We start from the raw sequence: 19,880 nt of genomic DNA, 5'->3' as shown, positions 1-19,880 counted from the left end.
GATGAGTCTCAAGAAAAATTGCTTATCATAAAATAACAGAAATATTCATGAAAATGGCTAAAATAAAAGAAACCTTTTACTTTGAACAAAAATTGATCTCATATTTCAGAATAACTTGCTTCCACAGTACAAGGTAAAACTCCCAGCAAAGGAAATTAAGAGACCTTTCTAAGCCTATTCTGGTTTCAATTATTTACAAGGCCAGAAATGGAATATACATATATTATTATATGTCCCATATTCCTTAGCATCTGAAATTATTATAGTCATGTAGAGAGATCAGCCTCATCAGATTCTTCATGGTTTTTATTAAGACTCATGGAAAGAAAATGAACACATGTGAAAAATAAAACAAGCTATATATAATGAAGGAAGGTATATTTTTAAAAATCATTTTGCCATTTGTCCCTTTTCTGCCCTTAGATATATACCTGTCACAGACTAAGCATATATTTCTATATATATGCTCACCTGCACCCCAACTCATACTACTGAATTCCTCGTCTTAGATAAACCTAAATTCATTGTGTTTTGTGATTGCTAGGGAATCAGGAGAAGAAAAAGCCACCATCATTGAGATGATGTTCACTGGAATCTATACAAAAGCTCAATTTTTTTTCTGTTTCCCAGACAAATACATTCTAGAAGGCTAAACAAAGCTGCAACTGACTACAACATAAGTGTGGGGGACAGATTTACAAAGAAATTTAATAGTCCCTTCTGAATTTCCGGTGAATTCCCTATGGAGAATTACCTAAACTTAAATGGTAGCTTACTACAGCACTGCATGTGCTATACTTACTCAGCCACAGACTGCTATAAATATGAAATTTCTAGGCCCTTGATTAAAAATAGTAAGTAATTTTACATATCTTCACTAAGTTATTCTTCAAAACCCATATTAAATTTGCTAATTCAGGGCAATGCATATAGAAGCAATGATCCCACGTCCGGTTCAATCATAGCTACATGCAACTACCATTTTGATTATAGATAATAATAAAGAGGCTGAAACAGTGAAATTAGAGAAGTTGCTCCAATATTCCTTTATTTAAATCTCATCTGTATACTTCCCTTTCCCCATGAAGGCCATCTGTGACTTCTTTCTTCTAGACCTCTTCTCTTATCAAAACAGGTGGGAGGTTTTCAGGTAGGAGGGTTCAAGATGCTGGTATAGGAGGATCCTAAGCTCACCTTGTCCCCTGGGCACAACAAATAAACATCTACATATGGAATGATTTCCTCAGAAAAAGCCCTGAAAACTGGATGAACAACTTCCACAACAAAGGATAAAAGGGTATCACTGAGCCAGGTAGGAGTTTTGGAAACAAGGCCTCACCAAAAAAGAAAAACCCCACCACAGCAGTGTCTTATCTATAACTGGAAAGGATCTCAAAGACCTGGAACTTCTCCCTGAGGAGCAAGGGTTGAAACTCCACAACACATACTCCAACCCTTAGATCATGTACAGGAAAGACAAGGCCCCAAAATGTCAGGCTTTAAAAACTAACAGGGATTGTGTTCAAGAAAACCACAGAGCTTTAGGGAATGGAGCACTTTGTATTAAAAGGGCTAGTACAAGGTCTCCTTTGCCCCAGAACCAAGTGATAAACCACCAGCTGGAAAAACACCCAGAATACAGGTAAAGGAGACCCACCAGCTAACCCTGGAGCATCTGCAGGAGAGGCAGGGAACTGCTGAAGACACTCTCTGGGGAAAATGACACTGTTGGGTGCCAGTTTTGCAAAAACATTCTACCCTGCTGGTGCTGAGGTTGGTGGGCAACATCTTGGAACTCTCATTCTAACCTGCTGATGTTGGCAGGCATGCCCCCACTGAGAAGCCTGCCTCATGCCACAACCCTAGCCAGCCAGGCAGGGGGAGAGCCCTGTCCATTGTCACAGCTGCTAGGGTGGCCACAGAACCCCACACAGCTGGGCAGCAGAGAGAGACCTGTCTACCTCCACAATGAAAACAGCAGCCATGGCACTCCAGAAAGCCAAGCTGGGGAAAGAGCTCTAACCAGCAATAACAGGCAGGTGCACACAGCTCACACAGGGTACAACCCTTGAGCACATAGCTTGGTGGCCAGGAAGTACCGTGCTTCTGGCTCCAGAGGTTATCTCCTACACAAGGCTACTTCTTTAAGACAGGGAGAGGTAGCTGATTTGCCTAATACATAGAAAAAAAAACAGAGGCAAAATAAAGTCACGGAGGAATATATTCCAAACAAAGGAGCAAGATAAAGTCTCAGAAAAAGAACTTAATGAGATAGAAATAAGCAATCTGATAAGGAGTTCAGAGTAAGGATCATAAATATGCTTACAAAACTTGGGAGAAGAATAAATAAACACAGAGAAAATTTCAACTAATAGATAGAAAATATAAGACATTATCAATAACAGCTGAAGAATACAATAAATGAAATGAAAAATACACCAGAGTGAATCAACAGCAGATTAGAGGACACAGAAGAATGGATAGGCAATCTGGCAGACAGGTTAGTGGACATCACCCAGTCAGAACAGCCAAAAGAAAAGAAATAATTTTTAAAAATGAAAATAGTTTATTATAAAAAATGTTCATGATAAAAAATGAAGATAGGACCTCTGGCTATACCAAGTGTACTAATATTCATATTATAGGAGTCTCAGGAGGAGAAGAGAGAGAGAAAGGGGGCACAAAATTGACTTGAAGAAATGATGGCTGAAAATTTCCCTAGCCTGGAAAAGGAAACATACATCCATGTCCAGAAAAGCCAGAGAATCCCAAACAAGATGAACCCAAAAAGATCCACACAAAGACATATTATAATTAAATGTTAAAAGTTAAAGATAAAAAGAGAATCTTAAAGAAGAAAGAGAAAAACAACTACTTATGTACAAGGGAACCCCTGTAAGGCTGTCAGCTGATTTTTCAGCAGAAACTGCAGGCCAGAAGTGACAGGATATATTCAAAATACTGAAGGAAAATACAACCAAGAATACTCAACCTGTCAAGGTTATAATTCAGAATTTGAGAGAATTTCTCAAACAAACAAAGCCTAAAGGAGTTCATCACCAATAAACTGGTCTTATGGTAAATGTTAAAGGAACTTTTTTTAGTGTAAAAGAAAAGGCCATAACTAGAAATAAGTAAATATTTCAAAGAAAAAAAATCTCAGTGGCAAAGGCAATTATATAATAAAGATAATGGATCAACCACTTACAAAACTAATGTGAAGGTTAAAAGACAAAAGTAGTAAAACTAATTATAACTACAATAATTAGGTAGGAATACACAATACTATGGGAAATGTGATATCAAAAACATAAAACTAAAGGAGGTGTGTAGGGAAAGCGCTTTTAGAATACATTCACAGTTAAATTGCCATCAACTTAAAACAGACTGCCATATATGTTGTTATATATGAAGTTCACAGTAAACACAAACAAAAACCTACAATAGATACACAAATACATACGCTAAAGAAAGGCATCAAACCACAAAAGAGCAAGATAAGAAGAAAGAAATAGAGAACAACAAAGACAACCAGAAAACAATTAACAAAATGGCAAAGTACATACCCATCAATAATTATTTTAATGTACCCTGACCAAATTCTCTAATCAAAATATAGGATGGCTGAATGAATTAAAAAACAATATTCTTCTATATGCTGACTATAAGAGACTCACTTCATATCTAAAGATACACACAGACTGAAAGTAAAGATATGGAAACAGATATTCCATGCAAACAGAAGTCAAAAGAAAGTTGGGGTAGCAATACTTATATAAAACAAAATGGACTTTAAAGCAAAGACTGAAACAAAAGACAAAGTAGGCATTATATAATTACAAAGGGTCAGTTTAACAAGACAACATAATAGATGGCCAACAGGCATATAAAGAAGATGCTCAACATCACTAATCATTGGCAAAATGCAAATCAAAACCACAATGGGATATCACCTCAAACCTGTCAGAATAGCTATTATCAAAAAGACAAGAAGTAATAAATGTTGTCAAGGACATGGAGAAAAGGGAACCCTTCTGCCTTGTTGGTAGAAATGTAAGTTGATGCAGCCTCTATGGAAAATATTATGGGGTTTACTTTAAAAATCAGAAATAGAATTACCATATAATCCAGCAATACCACTTCTGGATATTAATCCAAAGAAAACAAAAATAGTAATTTTAAAAGATATATGCACCCCTATGTTTACTGCAGCATCTTTTCCAATAGCGAAGATATAGAAGCAACCTAAGTGTCCACTGATAGATGAATAAAAATGTGGTGTATATATATGGAATATTCCCTAGCCTTAAAAAAGAATGAAATCTTGCTATTCGCAACATAGCAGACCTAAGGGTATTATGATAAGTGAAATGAGTCAGACAGAGACAAGTACATTCACTTAAATGTAGAATCTAAAAAGCAAAACAAAGAGACAAACAAAACAAAACAGAAATAGGCTCATAGATACAGAAAACAAACTAATGGTTGCCAGAAGGGGGGGAGGATGGATGGATTAAAAGGTACAATCTTACAGTTTTAAAATTAAATAAGATATGGTGATTAACGTGCAGCACAGGGCATATATTCAGTGATACTGTTAAAACTGTATATGGTGACAGATGGTGATGAGACTTATGGTGGTGCTCATTTGTAATGTATATAAATAACTGTAGCAGTGCTGACAATACTGATTCCATAGTTGGCCTCCATCTTGTTCATGTCCACTTGATGACTCCTCTTGGAGCTACATGTTCCGGGCCCCTTGGAGATTAATATACATACCTGGTATAATAAATGTCTGCTAAGACCAGAATATGGAGGAGGGTTGTTCTGGCCTCCCATGACTCTGTTAGAGATAACATAGTCTTTCCCCCTCCTGATGCATAGATAGCACCACAAGATCTATTAAATGTTAGCTGTCAATTAGGTGCATTCAGACCCTTTGAAAAAGTGCATGTGAGTGCTCTGATCTCACTACAATGCCCTCTTTCACATCCCTTCACTCTATAAAGTCTGTAGAATAAGATCTGGACTTTGCATAGAATAGCTGTGGAGCGGGGCGCCTGGGTGGCTCAGTCGGTTAAGCGTCCGACTTCAGCTCAGGTCATGATCTCGCGGTCAGTGAGTTCGAGCCCCGCGTCGGGCTCTGTGCTGACAGCTCAGAGCCTGGAGCCTGTTTCAGATTCTGTGTTTCCCTCTCTCTGACCCTCCCCTGTTCATGCTCTGTCTCTCTCTGTCGCAAAAATAAATAAACGTTAAAAAAAAATAAAATAAATAAAAAATTAAAAATTGAAAAAAAAAAAAGAATAGCTGTGGAGCTGTCCATATCATCCTCTGCCTGACCCTCTTTTTTACTAAGTTAACCATGAATTAAACTCTATGTACACAGTATGGAGTTGGTGATTTCTTTTTCAATCTCAAAATGCCTTCTTAGTTTGGAAGAAATCCTCACCTTCCAAAAATATGAAGTTCCCTATTATGGAGCGCCTGGGTGGCTCAGTTGGTTCAGCGTCTGACTTTAGCTCAGGTCATGATCTCATGGTTCGTGAGTTCGAGCCCCGCGTCAGGCTCTGTGCTGACAGCTTGGAGCCTGGAGCCTGTTAGGATTCTGTGTCTCCCTCTCTCTGCCCCTTCCCCGCTCATGCTCTGTCTCTCTCTGTCTCTCAAAGATGAATAAATGTTTAAAACAAAAACAAAAATTCCTCGGATTTAAAAAAAAAAAAGTTCCGTACTGTATCATTTGGCCAAAATCTCAATCATAGTGGTGTAAACTCTCCCACGAGTTTCATCTTTGCATTCTGTAGTATAATAGTGTTTGTCTCCCATGGGAAAAAAATTCAGACAAAACTGAGTAGATGAAAATTTATCAAATTGTTTGTGTTAAGTATGTGCAGTGTATTTCATCACTCAATAAAGCTGCTTTAAAACCTGAGTAAATGAAGAAAATATTTTTTCTGAGATAGATATCCTTTCCTTATCTCTAAATTCACATGATGTCCTAAGCTGATACTGAAGATTCACCTATCTTCATTGTTTAGGGTGCCTAGACCAAAAGGGACCCAGGGTGATTCTCCTCTTCTCTCATCTTTCCCTTAATCCTAACTATTCGACTTTTATTTCCCAAAGGAATTCCACATATCAGAATCCAGATGGCATTTATAACATTCCTGTCTTTCCATCCATTGTGAGTCTTCCCCAGTGGCCCGTGCCTCCTCAGGGCTGACACACAACAGACACAATCCCTGAATGTGGCTTTAAACCCTCCAGTAACCAGGGCAGAGAGAAGGCAAATATTCTTCCAAGAGATTTTTATAGTTAGGGTGTGGGGGAGAAAGAGATTCTCTGAGCTTGAAAGACAGATGCCACCCCAGTGGAATACACAAGGTCTGGGCTAGCAGGAGCTGGCAGTAAGGAAATCATAGCTTTATGAAGGTAGCTACTGTTTTGCTGGAGAAGGGAGCCTCTTGAGTAGGACTGCCTGTGTTAGATCCAGGGTGTGCCCACCTGTGCTCACAGAGAAGTGATTTTACCTCTTTATGTGTCAATTTCTCCCTCTGTAAAAGAAGGATAATAAAAAAATAAATACTTTTCTGGGTTGTTACAAGGATTAAGTGAATTGATCTCTGCAAAGCACTCAGCAAGAACTCAATAAAGGCAGGCCTTAATTAGTGGGGAACTAGAATCAAAATTTGTCTTTTAATGCAGTGTTCCTCAAACTTTAATATGTATCTGAATTACTTGGGGATCTTGTTAAAATACAAAATCAGACTCTGTAAATCTGAGATAGGGGTCTCATGTTTTGCATTTCTAACAAGCTCCCAGATGATGTCACATGGCATGGCTGGGCCCTGGACTACATTTTGAGTAGCAAGGTTTTAATATATATAGGAGTTAGCATTCATGTGTTGTAAGAGAGAACAGCACACAATATTTGGGAAATCTAACTACACTGATGTGGGCAAATCATAGGCATTCAAAAAAAAAGCAAAGTAAAGGAAGGAAATGTCTGTTTAGCTTTATGAAAAAGCAATCTGGAGATACAGTGTCAGTATATACATTTGACTATTGGATTAATTTTACCAGGATGTACCTTATTTTAAAAGTAAATTTTAGGGGCGCCTGGGTGGCGCAGTCGGTTAAGCGTCCGACTTCAGCCAGGTCACGATCTCGCGGTCCGTGAGTTCGAGTCAGGCTCTGGGCTGATGGCTCAGAGCCTGGAGCCTGTTTCCGATTCTGTGTCTCCCTCTCTCTCTGCCCCTCCCCCGTTCATGCTCTGTCTCTCTCTGTCCCAAAAATAAATAAACGTTGAAAAAAAAATTTAAAAAAAAAAAGTAAATTTTATGTAAAAGTATTAATCTTCCTATGTGAGACTTACAGGAACATGTTTGGTGATTCTATCATTATGCTCTTGATAAACATTTTTAACAGAGGGAACATTAGCTACTCACTCATTAATTCGCTTATTCAATACAAAGAATATATATTAGAATTATTTAATTCAATTAGACTATAATATACTAGGGGATGTGCTAGGCCCTTAACTTGGTTTTAAGCATGAGGGAACTGAAAGGTCATGATACAAAGACAGATAAACAATAAGCCAAAATTACATGGTCGCTAAAGAAGCTCATCAGTGGAGTAACACCCATACAACTTAAAAAGAAAAACCATGAGGGGATGAGAAAATACCCTGACCCCCTGACCCCACAGCTACCTGTGGCCAGCCTGCCAACCCAGTCTGCATCCAGCCTTATGATAACCTGCTTTTTCGGGGGCGTCTGGGTGGCTCAGTCAGTTAAGCGTCTGACTTCAGCTTAGATCATAATCTCACAATTCGTGAATTCGAGCCCCATGTCAGACTCTGTGCTGACAGCTCAAAGCCTGGAGCCTGCTCCAGATTCTGTGTCTCCCTCTCTCAAAGGGTAAGAGTGAAAATGAATGCTGTGTAGGTGTGGTAGGCTGAAAAATAGTCCCCAGAAGATATTCACATCAAGTCCCTGGAACCTGTGAATGTTAACCATATTATTTAGGTAAAAAAGGTAAAGGGGTTAACCATATCATTTAGGTAAAAAGGAAAAGGGTCTTTGCAGAGGCAATTAGGATAAGGATCTGGAAATGAAGAGATAATTCTGGGTTGTTTATATAGTTGTGGTAACTTGTTTCAAAAGTCCTAAGAAATTAATACAGCAGGCACCTTATCAATCCATTACAATCCGTATTTTTCTACTCATTATGCAGTTCTCTGCCTTTTGCTTTCTCAACCTGAGCACACCGCCTCGCTTCAAAAAATTACTCAAACAGGGGTGCCTGGGTGGCTCAGTTGGGTAAGCATCTAACTTCGGCTCAGGTCATGATCTCACAGCTTGTGAGTTGGAGCCCTGTGTCAGGCTCTGCGCTGACAGCTCAGAGCCTGGACCTCCTCTGGAGTCTGTGTCTCTGTCTCTCTCTGCCCCTCTCCTGCTCATGCTCTGTTTCTGTCTCTCAAAAAGAAATAAATATTTAAAAATGTTAAAAAAATAATTACTCAAATACATCCTGTCTCAGTAGCACACGTTATGACCACTGTCTTGAGAGCCCTTACTCCAAACCTCTGTTCCTTCTATTTTAAAGCTACTTCCTCCATGAAACCTCACAAATATCACCAATCTAAATTATGTCTATTCTTTTATTCTCTCCCATTGTACCCTGTTAATTTTTACATCAGTTTACACACTTGTTCATTTATTCAATGGCCATCTGGATTATTAGTTACCCTTGGCAGGGACTCATTAGTCTACCAGACTATATCCAGCATCTGTGACAGTACCCAGCACATGAGAAGAGTCCCATGTTTCATTTTAGAGACCTAGCCCTGGAACAGCACCATGGAATAAAAGAGTAAGTGGGTTAATGGTTAATCTCTGTATGCTCAAAATGTTCTGCTTTAAAGCCATTATGCCTATAAATAAATGAGAAGCCATTTCATGTTCTCAGAAATGTTTGATTTTTCCAGGCCTCACATCTGATAGCTATGTATTAAGTTTTTCCAACTCTTAAAAGTATTGATAACTATGGGCAGAGCAGGGAGGGGAGTTACTTTAAGCAGATTCTGAACTCAATGGAGAAACTGAACTAAATGATAGCTTCAAAATCTCATTTATAAAGCTTCAAGAAAATTTAAAATGTATTCCACAATATTGTTAAAGCAGAGAGGAAAACATTTCTATCTTTATGTAGACATAACCAAAACCACAAAGTTTATATTCAATTAGAAACTAGAATCTATATGTGGTTATAAAGTTTTCAACAGATATGTTATTTATAGCCAAAAATGAAAACAAGGAACAGGTGATCCTACAATGTAATACACAGTGGTAGTTTTTTTTTCTTTTATGCTTTCTGTAAACATAAATCTCTGTACTAAATAAAATGCAGCAACTTGCCCAAACAAACTATAAATATTCTCATTATAAAATTGTGAGACATATTGGTAAGGTCTTTGATTTCTAACATTTTTAACCCATAAACTGAAGTCAATTCATTTCTTTTGCATTTGGGACAAAAGTGTATGGAATTTTTTTTTTAATTAAGATGGAGAGTCACCTAGGTGGCTCAGTTAGTGGCTTGATTTTGGTCACTATCTCACTGTTCATGGGATTGAACCTCATGTGGGGTTCCGTGCTGACAGCATAGAACCTGCTTGGGATTCTTTCCTTCTCTCTCTGCCCCTTCTCTGTTTGCTGCTTGCTCGCTCACTCTTGCTCTCCCCTCAAAATATGTAAAAATTGAAAAATAAATTAATATGGAAATAAGATATAGAAGAATGAGGGAGGTATCTGTAGTCACATACATAGGTTTGAGACCCAGGTCTTCCACGACTGGTTAATTAAGTAATTTAAATGAGTCCTTTAACCTGCCTGCCCTCAATTTTTTAATCTAATAAACTGAAGATAGTATTAATACCCATGACACAAAGTTGTTGCCTGAACAAATAATAAACTCCAGATAAAAGTGCTTTAAAAACCATAAAGTATAATATGAAGGTAGACTGCTGTTAATTATCTCAGGAAGAGATGTTGGATTATAAAGTATACCTTGAAAGAACCAAGTTCTGCTCTATTGTTCCTTCCTCTGCATCAGCACTGAAAGTGTTCAGAAACACTGTTCTGAAAATCCAAAAACTGTTTGATTTATACACTGATGCAGTGATCAAAGTAAGTATTAAGATTTGTATTTGAGTTTATGATACAACTTGTTTCAGTAAATGCTTATTAGAGTACAGCGTAGTTGCTTTCAACAATAGCCAAATTATGGAAAGAACCTAAATGTCCAACTGATGAATGAATAAAGAAGATGTGGTTTATATATTCAATGGAATACTACTTGGCAATGAGAAAGAATGAAATCATGCTGTTTGCAGCAAAGTGGATGGAACTAGAAGGTTTACGCTGAGTGAAATAAGTCAGAGAAGGACAGATATCATATGTTTTCACTCATATGTGGATGTTGAGAAAGTGAACAGAAGACCATGGTGGAAGGGAAGGGGAAAAAATAGTTACAAACAGAGAGGAAGGGAGGCAAACCATAAGAGACTATTAAGTACAGAGAACAAACTAAGGGTGGATGCAGGGGTGGGGGAGAGGGGAAAATGGGTGACTGGCATTAAGGAGGGCACTTCTTGGGATGAGCACTGGGTTTTGTACGTAAGTCAACTTTACAATAAATTATATTCATAAAAAAATAAAGTACAGCTGTAGGAATGTTAGCCCAGATTTTTCCTTCTTTATTATTTTTTTAATTTAAATACAGCTCTGCACAAAGACGAGATCAAGCATGGGGCCTCAACATTCAATTCCACTTTTATTTCCCCAGGAATATCCTAAAACAAAACAAACTGTGAGCAGCCTTAAAAATCCTCGAGGCAAACTGCAAGAAACTGATGAACACCTATGACAAAAACAAAAGCAGCAGAACATAAGGCTCTTTGGAAAACTCAGCACAGGAGCAAAAGCCTATGTCATTACTAAAATGATGTCCTAACTCACAGCAGAGAAATCAATAACAAATATTGCTACTGGAACAGAATTAAAAGTTAATAGGTTCTACAGGTTGATACAATTGTGGCATGAATGAGCTTTAAGATACAACTAAGAGGTACACACTGGTGAACAATACATTTGATTTCAGGAACTGTATCTTCAGATTTACCCATATACTTCCTGAAGGCCACATCACTGGTGATCTAAGCAAATATGGCAGTCTAAGAGGGACTTGTCGACTACAAAATCCTACAAAATCAACTACAAGATAAGAGATGCGACCCAACGGAGCTCTACAGGAAGGGATTGGTGCAAAGGATAAGTGAAACCATGACACTCAAATAGTCCATTTACAATGGATTTTCTGTAATTAAAATAGGAAAAAAGCCCGTGATGCCTACTAAGCTCATCAGTCAGTGGGCAGCTGTGACTGGGGCTGGATAGTGACATCATAAGATGATACCAGCTATCTGGTACACAGAGGTGCTTCAGGAATGCTATTATAGTGCCAATAACACAGAGCTGCCATAAGGGAGGTCCCATACACAAAAATTTGACCAAAAGTCAGAAGATGGTATTTAAAGGTATGAGGACCTATGAAGTATTACTTGTCATTTACTTTGTCTTATTTTCATTTCAAAAAATACCTCATTTGGGGGGCACTGTGATGAGGGAGAATGGGGCAAGGGGAGGGCAAAATACTGGCTAACAGCATACACCAGGACCCCCAGGTGGAATATGTGTGATAGTTCTCGGACATTCCTGGCTACCCAAGAACAAAAGAAAGGGGTTTAAGTGTTGCCATGGTAATGTGGGAAACTAAGGCAAATGAAAAATTAAATTCCCTTACTGCCTACAGCACACTGACAAGTCCTTGAGACGGGCAAAATGACCTCCCTCTAGAAGCTCAGCTTCCTAGATGATGACACTTTGCTGGGGGCAAAAGAGAATCTTAGTTTAACACTATCCCAACCTCGAGGATCCTGTAAGTCTGCTTCCTTTATCTTAACTGCCCCCAAGATATATGCTGGTAATCTTATTCCAAACTTATGGCCCCCCAATATGCATCTGAAGGGTCTCGTGACTGAGGTTTTATTAAACGGTAATAAATGGCATTTCCATAGCAACAGCTAGCTCCTCAAGGTCCCGGAAACCTTGCTTCCAAAATTCCTTAAAGACTTCCTCTATCCCTGACCCCCTCCCAACCTGAGGGTATATAATGAGTTACCCCTGGCGACCCCAGTGCATCTCTTCCTGCCCACAGGTCCTGTCCCCATGCTTTAATAAAATCACCTTTTTGCACCAAAGATGTCTTTAAGAATTCTTTCTTGGCTGTTGGCTCTGGACCACCCCCCCATCACCCCAAAACTTCATCACTAGGAGGTAATCATATTTATTATCTCCATTCGTAGATGTGGTACTTGAGGTTAGTTAACTTGTAAGGTGACAACTAACAAATAAAAGTTGGGGATTCTAACCTAAGCTATTAATCTCTGTGATGAAAACATTTGAAAAGTAAATATTTTTTTCAAACCAAGTCATATCAGATAAGCCAAAATAAGACAGCATGTGGCAAATTGAAAAGTGAATATTGTAGATAATAATCACTACAGAAGTTTAGAAGAGAGGCCCATTTTTGGATCAGATTGATAAGAAATAATTTATGAGTAAAGCAAGATTTGAGCTATGTTTTGAAAACTGGGTAGAACTGGATGAGAAGAAACGATTCATTTCAGCAAAGTGTGCCAATCAGTCCAAATGATTTCCGAGATGTTTATTTTGAGGATCACAATATCCTTTCAGAATCATATAAAAACTATAAGCACCTTCCTAGGAAAAAGAGCACATGCTTCTGTATACAAAATTATGCATGCTATATTTAATTGTACACCACAATTAAACAAGACACTCAAATATTTAACAAAACATACAAGAGCCTTAATGACCTGGTCCTTCTCCATCACATTAGGCTCATTCATTACTGAGTTCCACTCCTTCCCAAATGAAACCTGTGGCCATTCCAGGGCTCTCCAGGCTTTCTCTTGCCTCACTGGCTCTTCCCAAGCAGCTTCCATACCACTCAGCACACTTCTGCAACTTATCTGTCAGGTGGCCATCTTACGTCTAACCCATCTTTCCAGATTCGCTCAAGGCACCATAAAACCCTTAAAAATGAAGATTATATCAACTGAGATAGAGAAATCAAGACTAGGAGAAAATAGACGCAAAGCAGGGAGCAAAGAAAATATACACATTTTATATCTTATTGATATAAAACAAGAACTGGAGGCCATCAAAAGGAACAATCAAGAGAATAAGAACTCATAGAAACTAAAAATATTTCAGCAGAAATAAAAATTTCAATAGTTGGCTAAAAGAAAAAGTGGAGGAAATCTCCCAGGAAAAAAACAAAAATTAAAAAGAATAAACAGTATAATAAAAGAGAAAAGAAATTTAGGGGATTAGACCAAGAGGTGTTCTAGAGAAAGGGAACAGAGAAGACAGAATTATATGAGAAAAAACTTTAAAAAAAATTCAGAACCAAAGGATAAAATCCCAGATTCAAGGACTTACTAAGGACTCAAGAAGAAGAATTTTAAAAGACCCACACTGAGGTACACCATCCTATAGTCACAAAACAAAGGAATAAGAGAGATACTAAATGCTTCTGGGGGTACATGATGGTGTGGACTAAATCACATTCAAGGAATTAAAATCACAATTACATTGAAATTCTCAGCAACACGGGAATCTAAAAGTTAGTAGAAAAATGTCTTTTAAAAAAATTTTTTTAATGTTTATTTATTTTTGAGACAGAGAGAGACAGAGCATGAATGGGGGGAGGGTCAGAGAGAGAGGAAGACACAGAATCTGAAGCAGGCTCCAGGCTGTGAGCTGTCAGCACAGAGCCTGACGTGGGGCTCGAACTCACGGACTGTGAGATCATGACCTGAGCCAAAGTTGGATGCTTAACAGACTGAGCCACCCAGGCGCCCCTGAAAAATGTCTTAAAATATATGGAAAAATGATTTCCAACCTGGAAATCTATCCTAATCCATTAATAAAGTTTGAAGTTGGAATACAACATTTGAAGTAAACAAATATTTTAAGATTATATCCCATGAACCCATTCTAAGTCAGCTCATAAAGAATGGGCATCACTAAATGAAGTAATAGACCAAGAAAAGTAATATATGACATCCAGAGACGACAAGACAGGACACAAGAAAGCAGCAGAAGGAATTCCAGGTGGTGATTAAAGGAAAAGGAGTCCCTAGAGTAACGCCGAGCAGCAGACACAGGAGCATCGGCCCAGATTAGAACAGGAAGATGGAGGGCTCCAGAAGGTGTTTCTTTAAAAATAAAAGATCAAATTGATAAATGGCTTACTTTGTTTGGCCACACTAAGAGGATGTTTACAATCCTAGCAAAGTATTTGAAAGAAGAATCAATTATGGGTACATAGAAAACTAAGCAAATAGGGGGGGAAATTATTCTAAGCTATTATCTTTAAAAAAAAAAGTTGTACAAAAAGGAAATCATTCTGTATTATATGTCTCAGTGCTAATAAAATTACATACTTAATATAAATATGTAATACTGATTTAACGAAACCTATGCTTGGAGAGTAGGTAGAGGAGGGCAGTGACATAAGACATAGAGTTTTACCTTCCATGATACAAAGTGAACAGATAAAAAATAAAATAACCATGGTTCCTGGCTGGCTCACTAGGTATAGCGTGCAACTCTTGATCTCAGGATTGTGAGTTTGAGCACCACATTGGGCACAGAGCTCACTAAAAAATAAACAAAAATGAATGAGTGAATGAATGACCTAAGAAACAGCAGTGTAAGACTTTTAATTTTTTTAAAAAAGAGGTGTAAATGGTGGTAGAACAGAAGTAAAGATCTGGTAGTTCTGGTCTCTGAGCAGTGCACTAAGGAGCTGGAGTGGGGGATTATACAAGCAATATCTGCATATATCCTAGAATCTGGGTCAATTTTACCAAATTTGAGGGTTTTGAGGAGGGAGAATGAAGAGGGAAAGCACGGCCACATTCAAATCTCATACTAGGTGTTAGCGTTCACAGTGCTAACCAGCTTGGTGGCCTTGGGCAAATCTCTCTAAGCCTCATTTTTCTTATCTAACAAATGGCAATGATGCCCATCTCACAGAGTTATTGTATAAATATATAATGACATGATGGATGTGAAAACACTGTAAAAATAGTGTATTCTTTCCTATCGCTGCTGTATCAAACTACCACAGTCTTAGTGCTTAACACAATACAAATTTATTCAGCCACGGTTCTGGAGGTCAGGAGTCTGAAGTGCGTCTCACTGGGCCGAAGTGAAGGTGTTGCCAGGCCTGCATTCCTTGTGGAGGCTCTCAGGACGAATTCATTTACTTGCCTTGCCCAACCTGCATTTCTAGGCTCATGGCCCCTTCTGACTTCTTTAAAGTCAGCATCTTCAAATTCCTCTCCCACCTGGACGACTCTCCTGCCTCCCTCTTTCACTTACAAAAACCCGTGCAAGTATTTGGCACACAGGATATCCAAGCTAATCTCATCCCAAGGTCAGCAACCTTAATCCCCTACCCCCAACCCATCATGCAACATAAAAGATTCACAAATTCCAGGCAGGGATTAGGATGTGGACATCTTTGGCAGACCATTATTCTGCCTACTATACATGTGAAAGATTCTAATTTAATATCTACTTGACAGTAAATTGTTTTATTTTTTTTCAATTTCACAGCTAATATGTTCAAGAGTTGTTTTATGGTTTAAGAAATAAGAAATTGAAGAGAAAGTTTTCTAGGTAATTCACTATTATACCTCTAAGATTTAGCAATAAATGCTAAGTACCTGAAAACTCAAAGATAACTATACATTTTGATATTTACCTTAATATAATCTTTCCCATCCTTCAAAACAAAGGAAATTTAAGACAAAGAGACCATTGCTAAATCTAAATAGAATCATAAGCATTCTGTTGTTAAACTTCTATGATAGTATCCTGGCCTGTGAAAAAATAAGTGGAAGAAATACCTAATAGTAGAAATAAACACATTTTGGGGTCTGGAAATATAGGAAAGGTCAGGCTATCAGTCAAGCAAAGGGCATTAAATACCTCACAGGCACACATTCCTGACCCTAAGGCAAGTATGCAAGTGAGAGGTACTTGCCATGCTGGGGCCTATAAGTAGAAGACTAGTTAAGTCACGACTGCTTCCCAGAACCCCTAGAGCAAGCCTACTGCAGACCTCTGTAAGCCATCTGGTTTCAAGATACATATCTTCTGTACCTGTCAGATATGTCATTGTGAATTACACCTTCTAGTCCCACACTAATGGTTATCCTAAAAATATGATGCAGGCATAGCACTAAGATAACAATTCCTAAACATTTGTTATTAAATAAATATGGTATATATTATAGCACAAAATAGCACAAAAATAAATAGGATTTAAATAGGATTTATCCTAATCTGAAAAACCACAAATCACATATATTTACCCCAAACTTACTAATAATTTCAACCAAGCTAATATTAGGGAATTATTCAAGACAATTTCCATGGTGTCTCATTTCAACCTCCTATCTCTTGAGTATATACAGCCCCAACATAAGTGACATTCACGATAATAACCTCAAGATTTTGAAAGATAGCAGCTTCTTATTGATCACTAAAGAAAAACTAAGCTATGGTCAGAACAATTTTACTACTATATGTATTGAGAGCATGTAAAAGATACATATTTTATTTAAAACCTGGCTATAGATGAACTGTAAACACATGAAATCCCTCTGTCAGACTCAATTCATACCACAACTTTTCTTATTTCCTATCACACTGCACAAACAGAAGTTTACTTTAACAAAATCGATAGCAGGGCTTGAATTTCTAAGCAATACAACTTAAACACTTCCAATTTACGGGAACAGGTCTTTCCAAAAAGCAAAATTTTTTCTGAACTATGTTCTTTTTTGTTTTAATCAATCCAAAATAGTATCAGTGAAAAAATGCAATGATAGCAGCTATCTAGATTTCACATCAGAATATATTCTTTCTTCAAACTAAAAAAGAAAGACAAAAAAAAGCATTTGTAAGAGCAATCATTAGTCATTTTTTCTAATAAAGAAGCTTTATGAACATATCTGGATGATGATGATTATTGCAATAATGACAACAAAAGTTTGAATGGTTTTATCTAAGAAGCTTTTACTGGTAAGAAAAAAAACAGAGACAGTGTCATTAAAACTTATGTATAAGTTATCATCCTAATTGCAAATGCAGTGAGCAATTTTATGATTCTACTTTCTCTAAGTACAACAATTACCTCTCAAAAAAAAAATACCAAAGCCATTCATTCACTCACTCCCCCACTGCAGAACAACTATTCAACAACAGCTGGAACCATGACAAATGGTATAGAAAATATTCTTCAGATCCATCTGTACCATCACAAGATTCTTCTACATACTCCTTTCCTTCCATACAAGTCCCAAGGCTACTCTTGTGTAGTCTAATCCTTAAGTGAAAGACTAGACTGAAAAAAATACACATGCATCATCTGGTAATTGATAAAGAATCAATTCCTTCCAATATCTGGAAGGTTCCAAGTCAATATAAAACCTGTTTAAAGTAGTTTTAAAAGAATGCAATAATATATTAAGAAATATTAAGTATGAGATATTTATTAGTGGTTAAGAAATAGATTATATACCTCAGACACTACTATGAAAAATCTGATATTTAATTCCTGATTGACCATATCAGGTAGAAAAAAAATTTAGTTGCCAGACAGAAAATTCAGTATCTTTCACAAATGCCAAAAGCTTAATTGTCAAGTTTTCTACAATATTGGTCAAATCATACATTAATAGAGACGAAAAAAACAGATGTATGTGCAACAATTAGGTGACAACTAGTTCAAATTTTGTCAGTGTCTTAAAAATTCAGGTAAAGCCTACACTGTACAACATTCAGATAAGGGCACTGAGGACAAACACTTGACAATGATGTATCAGAAGAAACAAGGTCTAACAACTTTCTTCCTACAGTGAAATACAGTTAGTAAGTTAGATAGACCTTTTAGTCTCCTCTGTGGGTATTTTTAGTAGTCAATTAGAAGGATTAAAATGCATTTGGAGTTTCCCAAATAAAGGATCAGATAGGAAGAAAGATAGGAAGTAATACAAAAAAGAAACCATCCATTATGTCTCAAGAGCCAAACCACAAAACGATGTCAGGTTACCTCAATGTCACTTGTGAAAAAAGAATCTCTGAGTCAACCTTACTAAGCTTCGTTAAATAAATAAGAAAAAACATAATAAATCCATATATTATATGTTCTTCAGCTGATTTACTCATTGAATCCACAACTGCAGAGGGTCCATGAGGTATTATACCACTTACAATGAAATTTCTAAAAGAAGAGAAAAATATTCTTTGACCTCCAGGCATCTGCTAGTCAATGCCAGAAAAAGAACAAATTCAATACAGTACAGGTAATCCATCATGAGGAATTTAACACTCAAGAGAAGTTATAGATTGGGAAACCCTAAGTGTTAGTGGTTTTCTGAAAAATATTGAGATTTTTTGAGCAATAGGAAGTAAATGTAGGCAGGGGGAAACAAAAGAAGATAATAACTCAAGGATACCAATAAAAAACAAGGCATATAACTCAAAGTAGAGATGCACAAGCTGGAAGTAGGCACCTAGGTAGAGAATGATGCTTTAGCAATCAGAGGCCAGAGAAGGGGACAGGACAATGGGTAAGAGCTGCAGATGGCTGCAAAAGAAGGTCTTACCTGGAGACACTGAGCCACAAGTCTAAGGGACAGCAACTGATATTATCCAATGGGAATGTTCACAAAAAATATGGACATATTATTTCATGAATAGAAGATATTTTATACTTACCCGATTTATATGGTTGCTCCTTAAAATAACCTGTAGTAGGGTTTTCTCAAATTCTTCCAACTTCTTGGAACACTTTTTAAGAATATGATTAGATAAGTTACAATCACTGATCAGTCCAGCTAAAGTATCAACAGCTTCTGTCCAAAAGCTCGAAAAAGGAAATTTGGGGTTACGGTAAAAAGTGATCAGGCCATCCAGCAACTGACAAACAGAATGAGATACTGTGGAAAAGTCATTTTCAAAGTGGCTTAAGTCTGTTTTCAGACTCCCTGATTCTGTCAAGTTCTTCAGTTCAAGTAGATGTTGCAAGAATTGCATGTGGGAAGACAGAGGGTTTTCCACAGTGGCACAATGTCTTCTCACAATGGGGAGTGGTAGAGGGGGTGTGGGGGTGCAGCTCTCCACAAAATTCTGGGACATCTCTGAAGGTTCACTTCTCTGCTCATTTGATAAATCACACCCAGAATCTTCCAGCAGATTTAATGTATTTTCAGAACTGCTAGGTTCCTGAGCTTGAAATTGGGAAGATGGGTCTCCTGGAAACAGAAAAGATTAGAAGTGTTACCTTTCTATTGCTAAAATTTCTTCATATAAACACTAGACATTGATTTTCCTAACTTAAAATACTAAATGAAGCATGCAGATACATATTAAGCATTTAAAAACCAGGGGTGTAAAAAATCAAATAGAAGAGAAACTGACAGAAATTGCTTAAGCTGACCATAGAAAGATCTTTCTCTTTACTAATAGAAATCAAAGGTGATTCCCCCATATATTTTCAGGTCACTATCTCTCATTCAACTATGTGCCATGCTTGAAAGATACAGAGAAGAAACCACAAGACCTGAAGGAGGTAACTACAAAGCAATATGGTGTATCCAGAGATAGAGATTTACTCAGGGCACTATGAAAACAGGAGGACCACTGAAC

The 19,880-nt window shown here is 37.5% G+C and overlaps 1 protein-coding gene across 1 annotated transcript in view; it reads right to left on the bottom strand.

Annotated features, from left to right (window-relative positions):
* Positions 1–19,880, bottom strand: part of MEI4 (meiotic double-stranded break formation protein 4) — a 211,432-nt gene that overhangs the window by 132,415 nt on the left and 59,137 nt on the right. The window contains exon 3 of the mRNA XM_047859427.1: positions 18,951–19,486. Within this exon, the coding sequence (XP_047715383.1) occupies positions 18,951–19,486 (536 nt within the window). The remainder of the gene's footprint in view (positions 1–18,950; positions 19,487–19,880) is intronic.

This window comes from Prionailurus viverrinus, chromosome B2 (genome assembly GCF_022837055.1).
Source record: "Prionailurus viverrinus isolate Anna chromosome B2, UM_Priviv_1.0, whole genome shotgun sequence".
Lineage (NCBI taxonomy): Eukaryota > Metazoa > Chordata > Mammalia > Carnivora > Felidae > Prionailurus > Prionailurus viverrinus.
This window is presented reverse-complemented; position numbering and strand designations above follow the sequence as displayed.